This window comes from Ixodes scapularis, unplaced genomic scaffold (assembly GCF_016920785.2).
Source record: "Ixodes scapularis isolate PalLabHiFi unplaced genomic scaffold, ASM1692078v2 ptg001212l_1___fragment_1__unscaffolded, whole genome shotgun sequence".
In the NCBI taxonomy this organism is placed as follows: Eukaryota; Metazoa; Arthropoda; class Arachnida; order Ixodida; family Ixodidae; genus Ixodes; species Ixodes scapularis.
This window is the reverse complement of record NW_024610117.1, coordinates 2676750-2692812: the sequence shown is the minus strand read 5'-3', so window position 1 is coordinate 2692812 and position 16063 is coordinate 2676750. Positions and strand designations below refer to the sequence as shown.

General features: G+C 44.3%; 1 protein-coding gene across 1 annotated transcript in view; it reads right to left on the bottom strand.

The window, feature by feature from the left end:
* Nucleotides 1–8590: 8590 nt before the first annotated feature.
* The window catches only part of LOC115311255 (snake venom metalloproteinase ACLF-like), a 49794-nt gene continuing 42321 nt past the window's right edge, over nt 8591–16063 (bottom strand). The window contains exons 13-14 of the mRNA XM_040220298.2: nt 15304–15408; nt 8591–8851 (exon numbers count right to left, since the gene is read on the bottom strand). Coding sequence (XP_040076232.2) covers nt 8591–8851; nt 15304–15408 — 366 coding nt within the window. The remainder of the gene's footprint in view (nt 8852–15303; nt 15409–16063) is intronic.

The following is a 16063-nucleotide window of genomic DNA, read 5'->3' as shown; positions in this document are numbered from 1 at the left end:
GGCTTCCCGTTTTAATGAAATGGCCTAAATGTTTGATGTGCGCAAGAAAAAATAGTGAGTCTTGAATTGTGCGTCCAAAACCTAGCAAGAAAATTCGATGACACGGAAAACAGAAGTAGGCGTAAAAACCTCCTCATCTATGGAATCAAGGAGCCTGACAACGAGACTGAAGTACAGCTAACAAATAGTGTAGTCAAGGGAGTTTTCATGGAAAGATTAGAAGTCCAGGTTAAAAGCATTGAAATAATCCATAGACTTGGAAGACGTACTTCTGACAAAATTCGTCCTATTATCATGAAGCTTGGAAACCTCACAGAAAAAAGGAAGTGCTTAAGAGTGCCTTTTAACAAAAGGGGTCTAATATTTTTATTAACGAGAGTTTTTCTTTACATGCGAGGACAGTACGAAAAAAGTTGTGGGACAGTGCTGAAACTAATAGAGATGGTGGAGAGGAAAGTACATTAGTTTACGACAAATTAAGGGCAGGGGACATATTGTACGCCTGGGGCGTAGATAAGGATGACAGAGGGCAACTTCCAACACGCGCAGAATATAGGCCCCTGATCACTCCGACAATTGACCTGTCATCTCAAACGGCGATAATAATTTGATGATTATAAATGTGAACGCCAGAAGCATAGTAAATAAAGTCGTTGATCTTGAGCCCATCTTGGTTGAACATGACCCACACGCCCTGTCATCATCATTTAAACCATCTATACTAAACAGCGAAATTATTCCCCCTGGCTACAAACGTTTTCGAAATGTCCGTGAAAGCAGAGGGGGCGGTGTCACTATTGTTGTTAAAGACTGTTCGGATTGTGAAGAGCTAGATGGTGCCCCTGATATACACAACAAGTGGTGTAAGATTAAGGTTGGCAAAGTTTAATGCATAATGGAGAGCTGTATATCGACCGCCTGGAATGGGAGTAGAATTTGTAAATAATCTGAACGACTTTATGATCAACTGCGTGCACACTCCCGGAAAGTTATCATTGCTGGTGATTTTAATCTTGGTAGCACTGACTGGGATGGTCTAGTTTCAACATCTCATGAGACCCTGGTGTCCTCTGCATTACTGGATATGATTTTTTCACACAATCTCACTCAAGTTGTTAAAAATCCCACGAGAATTCAGGGTTCGTCAAGCTTGAGCCTTGATTTGTCTTTTGTCAGTGACAATTTTCTCCCAAATAGCCACGACTGTAGGGTATTGCCCGGTATTTCTGACCACTTCATGGTTGTTCTGTTTCTTTCCATGCAATCGGTATCTCACACTAAATTTGCTTGCAGTACGTACAAGGATTTCGATCGGGCTGATGACATAGCTATTCTGGACAAGCTAGACTGGTCAAATGGAACATTTGAGAGAATTGCTGACGATTCTACGGTGTCGGTTAACGACCTGTGGATTTCTATGAAAGAAGTTAGTAGGACCTAGTAGGTTAGTAGGACCTAGTACGACCAAAAAAAAAAGGCGATTCACGCTCCCTGGATTAATAGCGATATTATTCACACAAAAAGACAAATATCGCGCTGTCGAGCACGGATTCGTCAACTACCCAACCCGGACGGACGCAGTACATTAGGAACGCTAAGCAAAAATCTTAAATCACTGATTAAAGCGGCGAAAAATGAATACTACAATATAAAGGTGCCTGCTTTTCTAATTCCATCTCCTCGCAAATTTTGGCGACACCTCAAACCAGAAAAAAGGGGGGGTAGGACAAATTGAGGTTGAAAAACGTACGATCCAGGATCAATACGGAATAGCAAATTGTTTTAATCACTTCTTTTTAACCGTATTTTCTACGGACGATGGGACCACGCCTCTGTTCAACAAACTAGAGGATGTGCCTCCTATCCCCGATGTAAGTTTATCTCTTGACGGTATTGTCGACCTGTTGCTTAACCTGGATTGCAAGAAAGCAACCGGTTACGACAAGAACCCGAATATGTTTCTGAGACGCTACGCTGAATCACTGTCTAACTATTATTATTTTAAAAAAATCTTTTTCAACAGGATTACTGCCTAATAACTGGAAGATTGCTAAAATCGTACCTGTTTTAAAGTCGGGTAATGCTTCATCCGTTAACAACTACAGGCCAATTTCGTTAACATCAACATGTAGAAAGCTTCTTGAACTTATAATTTCGAACCATATACATTCTTTTTTGAGAATTCATAACTTGTTGAATAGCTTTCATCATAGATTTCGCAAGGGGTTGTCTACTGTCACTCAGCTTGCTGAAGCTGCGCATCATTTTTCTGAGATTTTGAACCACAGGGGTCAGGTTGACGTTATATTTTTAGACTTTAAGAAGACGTTCGATTAGGTTAAGCATAGGAATTTATTTATCAAATTAAAATCTATTTTAAATAATCCCGTATTAGTCAGATGGAGCGATTTTTTTATATGAACGGAGGAGATTCGTAGAAATTAAAGATAAGCTTTCCGATATGAGTGATGTCAAATCGGGAGTCCCCCAGGACACGGTCCTCGGACCGCTATTCTTTCTAATTATAAACGACTTAGTTAAAAAACTTACCGTACAGGCTAGATTATGCGCCGATGACTGCATATTGTATACAGAAATTAAGACGCCGTGAACCAACTTAACCTGAATACATGTATTGCGCGCATTGATGAATGGTGCAATGCATGGCAAATGTTAAATTTTGAAGAAAAACTGTTTGCATGACAGTTACTCACAAAAATAAACCGAGTGTGTTTGTATATGAGCTAGAAAGAAACACGATTGAAAGGGTTATCAAATAAAATTATCTGGGTGTGACCATTTCTCACGATGTACGCTAGGGTACGCACATAGATAATGTTGTTAAAAAAGCGAACGCCAAATTTTGGTACTTCAGACGGTCCCTAAAACTGAGTTAAGTCAACACAAAACCTTAAAAAAAAAAAAAAAAAAAAAACGCTCGTCAGGCCGGTCATGGAATATGCATCCGAAATCTGGGACCTCCACACCAAGCAAGATGCCCTTAAATTAGAAAGAGTGCGGAGGCTCGCTTTGCGCTTTATATTTTCTAAATATCGGCGATTAGATTCGCCAACGCCTTTGTATTTGAGAGCCAAACTTTCGCTGCTAAAGGCTAGGCGTAAAGAGAAAAGGTTAAAAAATTTTTTTACATGGTTCTTAATGATTATTAAAGCGCGTGCCGTGACGGGCCTGTGCCAGCCCGAAAGTCTGAGCCCGGCCCGGGCCGCCGGCCGGGCTCGGCCGGAGTAGCGCGCATTTCCTCGGGCCCGGGCCGGGTCCGAGCTTGAACAAAAAAGTTTTCGGGCAGTGGCGGCCGGGGCCGGCCCGCACCATGGGACAAGTAAAGCTTTAGCATTAATATTCTCGATCGCTGCCGCCCGCAAAGCGACTTCGTGACTGACCGGGTGGCTCGTCCGCCTGCCCGCCGGTGACGTGCGTGGGTAGCGAAAAGTAGGGATTGTTTATTGTTGCCAGTAGAAAGTTGCCTCCTGGAACCCCTCGCGACCGGCCTAAATCAATAATTCAAAATCTTCATGGAAAAATTGTTTTTATAAATTGTATTGGCTATCAATTGAGAAAGGGTTGTTCATGCGGTCTGTCAATTCGCATGCAGCCACACTGATGATTATAAAAAATCGTCAGGAGTTACCATTTAATCCCTCACGAAAATGGCAGATATGGACATATATGTAAAAAAAAAATAAAATATGGTTATATAAACAATTGTGAATATCTGGCCATATCAAGCACATCAGCTTATATAAGCCTTATCTAGCCAGATCTGCCCAATTTTTATATATCGATATCTGGGTCTGCCAAATAGTGGCATATCGGCCTCTCATATCAGGGCAGATATGCCCCAATCAAATAGGGCAACCTTCATATACAGATTTCTTTTTGGTGTTTATTCTTGCAGATTTGTTTTAAAAAAAACCAGGAAAGCCACGCTGACGCGGTTCGTGCGAGTGAGTTATACGCCTAGGGGGACGCTAAGTGGGTAACTAATATCTGCGATAAGTCGGCTCCATTATTTGAAATTAACTAATTACTTTTCAATAAGTGAAACTAGACATATGGTTACAATAACAAACTCGCTGAGCGTCGTCCCAAATCTCCAAATCAGTCATTTTCAGAAAGGCTAGTGGTTTCGGTAAGGCGCCCGCGCAATTATTCCGTCCCTTATCCCCAGCCTTGTACCTTGTCCACGAGTGGTAACTTTAGCGCACGACTGCGCTTCACACGCGCTCAAAGTTTTCCTAAAAATTATTGGTTCAGGGGTTTTGGACGACGCTCAGCAAGTTGCTAGTAGGAACCATATGTCTATTTTCACTAAGTAAAAGTAAGTTAATAAATATTAATTAATTAACCAACTTATTGCAAAGATTAGCAAACTACATAATGTCCCCCTGGGCGTATAACTCACTCGCACAAACCCCACGGCTTCTTTTAAAACAAATCTGCAAAATCAACAAAAAAAAAACAAAAAAAAAACGGTATCCATGCCTTGCACGTACGTTCCATCATGACGTCGAACACCGGTGTCCACCATGCTGGTGGTTGACATGGCTCCTTCAACAGTGAGAGTAGTGGTAAACTGTGCCGCGCTCGGCTGTAGCAATTACCCGGTATCCCAACGATCGTATCGTCGGCGTGAACCGCGAGACAGAGTGTCCGTCAAGTTAGAAAAAGTACGAGCGGCACGAGGGGGATACATCCGCGGATGACCGAGTTTCCGGCACGTATCTTATAGCGGCGAGCCACTGCACTTTTCTACCGTTGTTTACGTTCGCACACGCCTTTGCATCGGCTTTTGCCCATTCGTGGTGTAGATTCCCTTTGCCTTTCGTTGCATAACGCGATTTCCCCGCTTCGAGCGGACCTTTGGGGCTCCCGGCCGAGTACGGGCAATTGTCGCGCCGCGAGCCCGGCCAGACGGCGACCGGTCGGCGGCGGACCCCGTGAGCAAGCTCGCCGAGACGCCGTTGTCAGGGGATCGGTTTGTCCGTCCGCGAGACGGTAACCTTTGCAAGGAGCGAAAGTATGTAGGCCAAGCCGGTCAGAAAACATCATAATATAAAGCCTGAGTCAATGAGAGCTGTCCGTTATTTGATTTATCCTCATCTTACGGTTTAGATTATGACGGTAACCTTGCGTTGTTAACCAGTATTTCGCAAAATCGTAATAATTTTTTTACAAGTGACTCGTAAAGCCGCTCGCCAAATTTTAGAACGCGTAATTAAGAGTCTTTGTTGTTTTTTTTGGCAATCGCGATACAATGTATCGTAATAGTACTTCTGAAATACTATCGCGATACATTTGTATCGCGATACCGCCTAACCCTGGCCTCAAATCGCCTATTTTGTAGCGTGCAAAGTTGCGGAGCCTCCTCGACTTTGGGCTGCTTATTCAGCGAGGCGGTGGCGCATTCCCCGACTATTTAACCTTCGAGCGAAGTAAATCAAAGCAATGGCCGCGCGGTCTGTTTGGAAGCCGAACTTAGTTGCCGCCGTGACCGTACGATGCGCACTACAACGGTCGCGGGGCTCGGGGGTGCGGTGTCGATAAAACATAAAGTGTCGACAAAAAGTCTGACGGCGCCGTCAGAATACTGTGAGCCACAAATAATCAAGCACTTTTGATAAACATTGTGTGCAAAGAAAGTCCCGAGGGCTGGGCAAAAAGACGCTTTTGATGAACCCGAGGTGAAACATAAATCTTCTGACGGACCATCAGACCACCTCTGATGACCCATCAAGAATGTCCAACAGACCATTAGGCGCCGTCAGGAACTTCTGACGGACCACCTAACCGCATCCGATGGTCCATCTGACTTTTTTGATGTCAAAAAAGTCTGTTGGTCAATCAGGAAAGTTGGATGCTCCGTCAGGAATGGACTGATGGTCCATCAAACTTTCTTGATGGTCCATCAGGAAGCCTGATGGACCATCAGAAAAGCCTGATGGACCATCAAGAAAATCTGATGGTCCATCAGGAAAGCCTCATGACCTTTTCGATCGGCAGATTTACTACAAGAGATTAGAAGATTAATGTTTCTTTTCTCCTAATTATCTAGTGGGTGTCATAACATCGATTCGGGTGCCTACATACATCTTCCTGGAAAAAGGCACCAGAACTACCAATCAGTATAGAGGGGAGCCGTACATTCTAAATCATTATGTTTTTAAAGGGGTACGGAAACGAAATTCCAGCGCTCAGTTTTTTTAGCTTTAATGGGTTGCATGTTGCAGCCTAACTTCAAAGATACCAGTCTTTGGTTGAAAGGCACAAGAAAACTAATTTTAAAGCTAATTAAACGTTCTTTCAATTAGCACCTGGTGGGTGCATGTGGAGCCTATTTGGGAGGTAATCTAGCAAGGTTGGCGAACTTGCTACGTAGTCCTGACGTAGAAAGTTCCATCGGAGCAGCGCCGCTCTTTGGAATTCAACATTATCCTACATAGCTTTCTTCAAGTCACAACCACGCTTGTGTACCAAACCCTCGCTTGTGTACCCGGACACAGCCATTGTCATCCTAGAAGATAAGCTCGTCGCTCAAAATTTTGACAAAACTTGTTTTTCCCATTCCGCTCACCGCTAAGCTGACAGCGCTGTGGAAGTTACGTGGTCCTTGGGTCAGTCACACGCTCGTCACCCCACGGGCACTTCGAACGGCTCGGCTGTGACGCGTTGAGCTATTGGCACCACCATAGCGTTTACAATGCCACCAATAGCAAAGCTCATAACCACGTCAGGCTTGCTACGTCACAAGTTCGGGGGACTTTTTTTCTCTGTTTTGTTTCCTCCGGATATCCCATGACGCATCGCGCTCTCCGTTCGCATCTCTTCGAGCGCTTGCTCGAGCACATGCACCGTTTGGAACAAAAATATAGCCAGTCATTGAAAATACAAACGTGCGATTATCATTTACGGTTATTATCCGTCGTGCTTGACTCATTTCCGAACGAAATTTGAATCTTTCAATTTTTGTTTTTGTACCCCTTTAAGAACGACCGAGTAGTGGAAATGCTCGAATGACCACTTTTGGTGAGATTCATAATACAGAATAGATCGAAATGCGATCTTCATGAATATATTGAAAGAGGTGCCAGTTCGTTTTACATAGTTTATTTGGGATGATTTTGTGGACGTACATGTTTAACATGAAAACCACTAAAATAATACCTGTCAGTTCTTGGAGGTTCCACGTTGGAAAGCGGCAATACGCATAGGGAGTTCTATGTGATATGGGCATGCATATCGCTTGTTCGATCCCAAATTCCTTCTGTGATCTAATAATACCTTTCTACAAAAGTGCAACTTTTTAATGCCATTTTTGCAGCGACAAATGTTATAAAATTGACGATACCTTTTCTAGGATTGTTTTATTAATCATTAATTCATTCATTTCACACTTAAAGGCCTCGTTCAGGGGAATTACATGAGAGAGAGAAAATTTTCAAAGTTATAACAAAAATTAGCAACAAAACAAACAAGTGGTTCAAAGCTAACAGTCCTGCAAATGTAGCTCGTTAATGGGCAGGAGCTCTTACCCATTTGTTTCCTCACACCTCGGTGTTTACTCAACACAAGACCTGTGCACATGCCCACAGGCTTTATGGGCATGTCCATCTCATCTTCTACAATGGAGCGCGGGGCACAGTGTAATGTAAAAAATACTAACAATCGACGAAGTGCGGTTAAGTACCGGATCTCTCCCAAAAGCAGTCGTCAGAGAGTGCGAGCTTGACCCATTTCGGCTTCGGTGCTGAACTGGACATCGTGCATGCTCCATTGTTCATGCAGGCCGGAGTGGTAACAAAAGAGCCCTCCTCGGCGTCACCGGAGAACACGAACTCCAGCCGAACGCTGACGCCGCGTTTGGTTATGTCGGCCGAGCGCTGAGTCATTGTATTTATTGTCCCCATCCGTGTAGTTTTAAAGTTAACCGCTTGGGGCATCACGGTTTGTCCTCCTCCCGAATAACTGTACAGAGTATGGAGCGAAGACGCGCAGATAATTTCAGTTCATAAATGGTAATTCTCCAATGAAACCGAGCATAAGAAGACAGAGGTTTTTCATATATCTGAACATGATTCGATAATAATAACAGGGACCGTATGCATGAAATTTATTTTTAGCGCGTTTCTCTACTCCGTATAACCTTGCTGTCTGCCGCAACGGACATTACGAGCAATGTCTGCCAATTCAGCGATCTGCGTGTACCACGTGACCTCTCACAGAACGTCGTTCCACGTATTCGGAAGGTCACGTGACCCACTCCACGCTATGGATTGCCGCCGGTGCCTCATTGCCACCATGTGGTACATCGTACAGTGAAACGGAGTATATTGCTCAAGTAGTGGGGCGTTTCAGCAGATTGTTCCGGTAACTCCAACTACGAAATGCCCTTGCGCATGCAACCTATCGTTAAATCAACCAAGTAAAACAGACTATATAGTTACAAGACTGGCGCTACAGCTATCACTTTATTTCTTGCATATTCGCGGTCGTACTTCAGGCAGGTGGTTTTGACAATTTCCGTGTGTGTCCTCGAGCGGGGTGGCTCTGTCCGACATTCGGCGCAGTTAAATTATTGTGGGAGCGTAGCCCTGGCCGTCTCCACGAGCGAATGAGACATCTTGCCCTGTACTGGGTCCATCTTCGAGTGATAGGTTCTCTTCGAGTCGGGGTTTGTTTTGTCTTGTCTCAAGTTATACCCATTCCACCACCAATTTCTCTGTGTCCTCCGTGTTGTGGGGGTTGTCGTTAACCGGGTTGTATAACGTGTAGGCCACGCTGGCCTGGGTGGCTGGTACATCGTCTTCTTAACGCATCGGTGTTTGACGCAGTGCTGGAACATCAAAACATGTAGTCTTGAAATCGTAACTCGAGTGAATTCATTTCGACTTGCTTCGTGTTCGCCTGGATTCTCGCTGCCAGTAAACTCCAGGCAGAAGGGCTAAACTATCTAAGCTGATGACTGACGTAAAGCAAGTCATATTGCAGCGTGGGAATGAGATCGCCATTTGTTACCGGCACCCACCGAGTCGCCTAAGGAAAGGTACGAAGGACACCATCGTCTTTCCTGAAGCGCAAGGCGAGAGAGCCGCACCGGTATACTCCGATTCACCTTAAGGCCGACCGCAGCCGATGATACATTTCAGTGGAACCAATAAAGAGCGACAAACTGAATTCGAATATTTCGTGGGCTTTCATTTTAGACTCATTAAAAGAAGTGCGCAAAGCGTATCTTGTCACAAACACCTTCATTATTGCGTTTATGAATGCGCTCTACGATTATCCTATTCACACCTCGACCCATAAACAAATAACTAGAAAATTTAGCAAATTAGTATTACCAATTAAAATGACTAGGCACTTGTAAGCCGCTTGATAACAAAGAGTTGCAGTATTAATTAAAAAGGAGCGTGTTGATGAATTAGATACGAATAAATGAAAGGATAAAAACATAGAGGAGGGAGATGGAAACGGAACTTGTCTTTCCGTCCCCGTCTTCTGTGCTTTTATTCTTTCTTGTATTTGCAATGTACGGTTGCTCTCCCTTTGCAGAGCTCTTCGTTTATTTTTTTTTATTTTTTTTAATTTGGTATCTTATACCGTGGTCCCAATAAAAAAAAAGTAATGCATCAGACCCATTTTTATAAATAAGTATGTTTGCTCCCAGCTGATGTGTTTACTGCGCATGTACAGGAACCGTTTCAGGAGTAGTGAGGCGATGGGAATCTCCAAGTCTACTTCCGCTATTGGAGCTTTTAAATTACTCTGACCCTTTCAAGCGCTAACTCCTCTCGTCGCATAGATATCACAAAGAAAGTTTGCGCTTGTACCCCAATGGTACTTAAGAAATAACCTAAAATCCTGTTATTCCCCGCAAACAGTGACAAAGTACTAAAGGGGCCCTACAATCCTATTTAAGCGTCTACTTTTTTTTTCCGGTTTCCACTTCTCTTGTGGTGCGAGCAAGCCGAGGAACAGAGACAGTTGACTAAATATCAGTTCGTCATATTTTAACCGGACGACGCGGAAACCTCCTCCTCCTACGGGGAGCGGTCCACTGTGTCGAACGCGCGCGGAATGTTACGAAATCGGGAAGTTGTTGGTCCTGGTCAGCCGAGGAGCGAAAGCTGCCCCGTTGCCGGGCAGCTATCCCTCCTCGGCCTCACCTCCTTTCTCCATCTTTCCCTCCCTCCGCAAATTCCTCAGTCCCTGCGGTCCGCGGACGAGGGAAAAGGGGGACAGAGGGCCAAGGATGTCACGAAGGAGGTTATTTTTTGCCTGATTTTGTAATTTTAATATACCTGTAACTTTCAAAATAAAGCAAAATTCGAAAAGGAAAAAAAAGTTCACTAAGTTACTACGGTCAGTGCACTCAGGTTCGGTGCAAATGAAAACCCAATAAAAGGTCGTTGCAGAGCCTCTTTAATGCTATCTATGGCTTTCAAAGCGCCACACGCCAAAATCAGCGCGTATGTGATCATTTCGAGGAATACCCAGCCGCAGCCGACGCTACGAGGTAATGAGCTTTTTGTTTATGATTAGTTCAGTGATGGTAGAACACTCACATGGACATAACGAACAGTATGTTGGTACGTTCTTGACGTTGTCTGACTGGTTCCATCAGCTCGCAGCGTCGGCTCCGCCTGGACTTAACAGGGTACTAAACTACTTTCTGTGACAGTCTATTTATCTATTTATGGTCATCACTCAATCTATGGGCTCTAAGCATCCTAAAAAAAATCAGACATTACATTCATGAGTGGTAGATTTCTTAATTAAAATTGATATCAAAGATAAATTATGTTAGATCCTGGTCGCGAGATAATTACGTCACGAGCACATAGCTTTCTCTAAGCAAAAAGATGTACGGTTACAGAACAACGATGGACGGCTTGACAGTGCAACGTCTACGAGTGCGAGCGCTCCCAAACATGAGCTGCGGTGCTCCGCAGAGTGGCGCGGTCTACTGTGTATTTGCTAGATGGCGACTCCATACCACTTAATACATGACAGATTACATCGGAATTATCGCAGACACCAGAGGGCGGCGTCAGAGGACCTCTAGTGTCTGGTTAATTATAAATAAGTTCAATAACACATTTTAATTAGTTATTTGGGTTATCGTGAATAACACTTATAATATTTTTCCTTGGCCTTATACCTCACTGGCCGAATACGCATTAATGGAACATTCACTGCTTTTTTTTAAGAAATCTGTTTGGACAGAAATGAAACCCTCATATATAGCTATTTTGTAGGCAGAGTTTGACAGGTTTTAGAACAATTAGCAAATGATGTTAGTCCCTATAATTACCGAATAGGCGATCTGAATTGACTCATAGAGCAGTAAGGGTTTGTAAGATTATTTTTTTAAGTACTCCAATTGTATGTTGATTGAATAAAAACTAAGCGAAGAGGTTACAATAGTTTGTATTTATGCACTTCTTCGACAGCATTTGTGTACATTAAGTATTCAAAATCATATTATACGGTTCGAAAATCGGTTTCTCAACGTATCACTATGCCATTTACTACAAATGTGCCGCTAGGTGGCTATATTAACGGACGAGATTATGTCCTTTACGGGATCACCTCGTTAACGTGTTTACTACAGAGTTGCGGCTAGGCAGCTTTATTAACGGACAAAATTACCTCGTTAAATAATGATTAAAAAAAACTGTTTTATGCAATCTTTGATGACGGCATTTGGAGTCGATGGCATGACCGTCCTCGCCTAGTCGTGGTTGCTGCCGACAGATGCCGCTACATAAGATTTCTAGTGCGAACAGGGCTGCTGCAGCTAACGTCCAAATGCGAACGAAACGCGCGTCGCAGTGGAAACGGAGCAAAGGGAAGAGTGCAGAGAAGCGACCGAAAAAACTAAGAGGAGGTTGGAGATTTGGTGGCGAAGAACGCAGGAGAAGTTACAATATATGTGTTTTGTTTCTAGAGCTATTTTATTTTCTTCTTGGCTCGGTACGAACAAATTGTTTTGCAACCACCTGTGTCAAAAGGAGTAGCCTTAAACTCGTCGTCATCATGAAGATTACGTGTGCGGCGCCTCAATCTAGGGCGCCAAAACGGGAGTGAAACGCGGCAAATCTTCGGCGCTGACATCGGCAGCCCCGCGAGAGAAAGAACGACAAAGAGAACGACAGAAAAGCGGAGAAAGAAAGCAGACGAAAAGTTAACAGTGTTCGTTTTACCGCGACGGGCTGAAGTTGCTCGAGCGCTTGTCAACTTTATTTATTTTTACAAAATGCGAGCTTCCGGTGTTTTCCTGCAACGTAAGCTAGAAAATATAAGGGTAGAGACTTTACATGTGTTGTTTTGCTGCTTCTTTCTTCATATTAAAGCGTCGCCAGTGGGGTTCATCGCGACCGCCATTTGGGACCGCTGATGTCCGCGTCTCTGCCCCGGCGTTCCCATGGGGCCCCATTGCATGGAACGTCCTTTCCCTCTCCTACTGAAAAACCGTCTATGGGGTCAACCAGGATTTCTAAAATGATTTTTCAAACCTTTCAATATTTTTTTTAAGGAGTTTGAGATGTCCTTTAAAGCTTTCTAAGGGGCTTAAAGTACCCGTTAAAAATTTCTAATGGGCATAATGACCCGTCATATTTTTTCAGAGGCCCGCGGAGTTTCAATCTTTTTTTGTGGAAGCACAGTACCCATTAAAATCATTTTAACGGTCTGTCGGAGAGGTCACGTGACCCTTCAGGATACATGCGTAGGGGAAGGCGCTTCGCCATTTGTATTGAGCGGAAGCAACGAGCGTGCGCTCAGTGTCGGCTTCCCGTACCGTGCGTGGGACCTGTTGTTTAGAGCAGCTCATTTTGCGGATCAAGGAGAGTGCATCTCAGTGCGGTGTTTCTTGCGCCTCTTCGTCTGTTCGGACTTCAGAAACTCGTCCAGCGAGTGAAAAATATGGCGGGGACGCCACCGCGACGGAGCACCAGCGACGACACCTTGACCGTGCTCGGAAGTTCTCAGCGGCGGCGAACGTTGGTTTGGCGTTCGTGGTTTTCTCTGAACGTCCTACTGACAGTGAGTGTGTGTGCGTGTGGAACGAGGGGCACCGTACACGTAAAACTCAATGTCTGAAAAAGATTACCAATAATGCTTTAAACTGTATTTTTGGTCTATTGTTTACAGTAATTTGGGTGTCTAAAGGGTTGAAGGGTTTAAGGGCTTAATGAACTGTAGGACTTTGAACGGCTGAGAGACTTCCTCTACACATCAGGGCTGAAGTGGAATTTTCCGTAGGGTCTAGAGTATTATATCAACTTTTTGCCTCGAGCAATTATTTCTGTATCAAAAATGTGGAGCCATGAAGTATTTAAGAGTCTGCATGCCTATTTAGGCTTTTTTTAAATGAATCAATTATCGCACTTTCAAAATTGTACATTAGGCAGATGTGCGCTTGTATAGTGAAGACGTTCGTAATATCGTCTGCTAAGCACGGCGCTGGCGCACCCTCGACGTTTCCGGCATCTGTCTTAGCAGGCACGTAGCCAGGATTTTTTTTTTTTTTGGGGGGGGGGGGGGGGGGCGCTGATGACAAAATGCTGTATGAAGGGGAGGGGGGGGAGGAGGTCCCAGCAAATTGAAAGATTTCGGGGGGGGGGGGGGGGCGGGCCCCATGGGCTCCCCCCACCCCCTGGCTACGTGCCTGTGTCTTAGGCATATACAACTAGGAGAGCATGTTCATGACACCACCTGAATGCCGCCGCAGACTGCCCAAACCACGAATTTTTATTTTTGAACCGAGTACTTTATATGTTTACTCCAAGCTTCCACCACCTTGCCGCACATCTATTGGGCAGGAGATCGAACTATAGGGGGCGCTCTGACCCGTTTGTTTCCCCACATCTCGGTGTTTACTCAACATAAGGCCTGTCCACATGTACACAGGCCTATGGGCATGTCCATGTTATCTTCTACAACAGAGCACAGGACACAGTGTAAAGAAAAAAAAACACTAACAGTCAACGAAGTGGCGTTAAGTGCCGGATCTCTCCCGAAAGCAGTCGTCAGAGAATGCGAGCTTGACCCACTTTGGCTTTTGTGCTGAGCTGGGCACAGTGCATGCTGCATTACTTATGCAGGCCGGAGGCATAACAAAAGGGCCCCTCCTCCCCCTCACCCGAGAACACGAACTCCAGCCGAACGCTGACACCGCGTTCGGTTATGTCGGCCGAGCGCTGAGTCATTGTATTTGTTGTTCTTACCCATGTAGTTCTAAAATCAACGGTTTGGGGTCGTCACGGTCGCTCCTCCTCCCCAATAGCAAATCGCAGCGCGACACGCTAACAAACCAATTATCGCAAACCATCTAAAATGCGTTCGAAGCGTTTGTGTACCTGTGGTAGTTACATAATGGTGCATATATTACAAGCGGTAGAATAAACCACTGCAGCGCCCCAATGAAGGTCACCCAATTTTTGTCCCCCCCCCCCTCCCCCCGCCCCCGTCTATTGATTCTTAAATTCCTAAGCCTTGATCATTATACCTTATAGGCAGCTGGGTGATACACAACGTTCGACCAGGTTGCCAGCATGTTAAATCGTATCCGGTCATCTCCAGCGCTAGTTAGCCAAGTGCAATTGGCCACGCACGCTGCCCTATACCGCTCATAAAAGGTTGGCGCAGAGTGTGTACCGGGTCTTTTTGGGTCAGGCGCACGGCCATTCCAGTCAATAAGTGATTACGTGTAGTTGAACCAGTGCGCTGCGTCATACTCCGAGGCCGGTGTAAGCGAGGGTAGTTTTACAAACTACGGTAGTACTTCAACATCCCGGCATGTGGGGAAACGGTATAGTAACGATATTAGTGAAAAATGCTTCTCAAGTCTAGCTAATGATATCGACGCAGACTACGTGCCCTTCAGGTACATTTTGAGGTCTGTTCATTTAATTGAAAAAATAGCAACCTGTACAACGTGCATACTTTTTTACTACTTATAAAACATTAATTTGCGGTATATTACTAATTCTTAAAGTAAAAGAATCTGATTAATCCCATGATTGTAAGATAGGGCTAATAATTTTCGAATTACGTGACTAACCGCGTTTCTTTCACCACAGCCGGTGCTAACCCAACTAAAAGCTTGCTAAGTTCTGTTACATTTCGTCAAAGTAGCCTTTGTTTCATTTTAGTAATAAAACAACATGTGATAAGTAAATCCATATTTCAAGAAGAGAAATCTAGTGAACCGAGATGTTTTTGGATCGAATGTCTTTCAAGGGATTGGTCCAGAATACAAATGATAAAAATAGTCCTTACATATCCATATTTACATTCCATTCCATCCGTAAGTTGAGCTTGGAGGCACTCGTGGTAATCAGCAGGGCAGCACCAGATTTTGCACTCTGCAGAATTTCGGGAGTCCTGCAGGGAAAAGTGGTTTAGTGGCAGCGTTACAGAAGAGTGCCCTGATGGCTTCATCTAGCGAAAGGTCGGGATTTTTAATAGTAATGCAGCTATTTAAGGTCTTGGTCTCAGCATGCTGCACTGCACAGTTTTGTACCAATCTAACAAAACTTTTCTTCAGTCAAAGTAAACTTTCTCTAAAAAAGAAAAAAAAGTGTATTTTAAGTTTTGTGAAAAACTGCTAAAGAGATTGTCGCCCGTGTGAGTTCTGAAACGGTTAAGGATGGCATTGCAGGATGGCATTCTTCTGGCTTCCTTGGCGGACAACCATTGTCTTTCGAAGAATAATGTTAGCAAGCTTGCGGTTGCCCCTGCTTAAACCATCGAGCAGAGAGCTAGATGCTGCGTTAAACTTAAATCTGCCCAAGTGCTTCCTTATTTTTCGGGTAAACATAACAGGGTCCCTTTACTTTAAATTAGATAGGCTTAGAGTGCTGCAGAACTGATTTAGAAGCGCATTCTGGAGCCAGAAGCTGCAGTTCTTATAAACACAAGTGTGCGTCAGGACACAGTGGCACTTCCTCAATTCCGAAAGAAGAGCGTCCCAAATTTACTCCAAAGCGTGAAAAAAAAAAAAAAAAAAAAAAAACAACGGACAAGCACACCTGGTAGT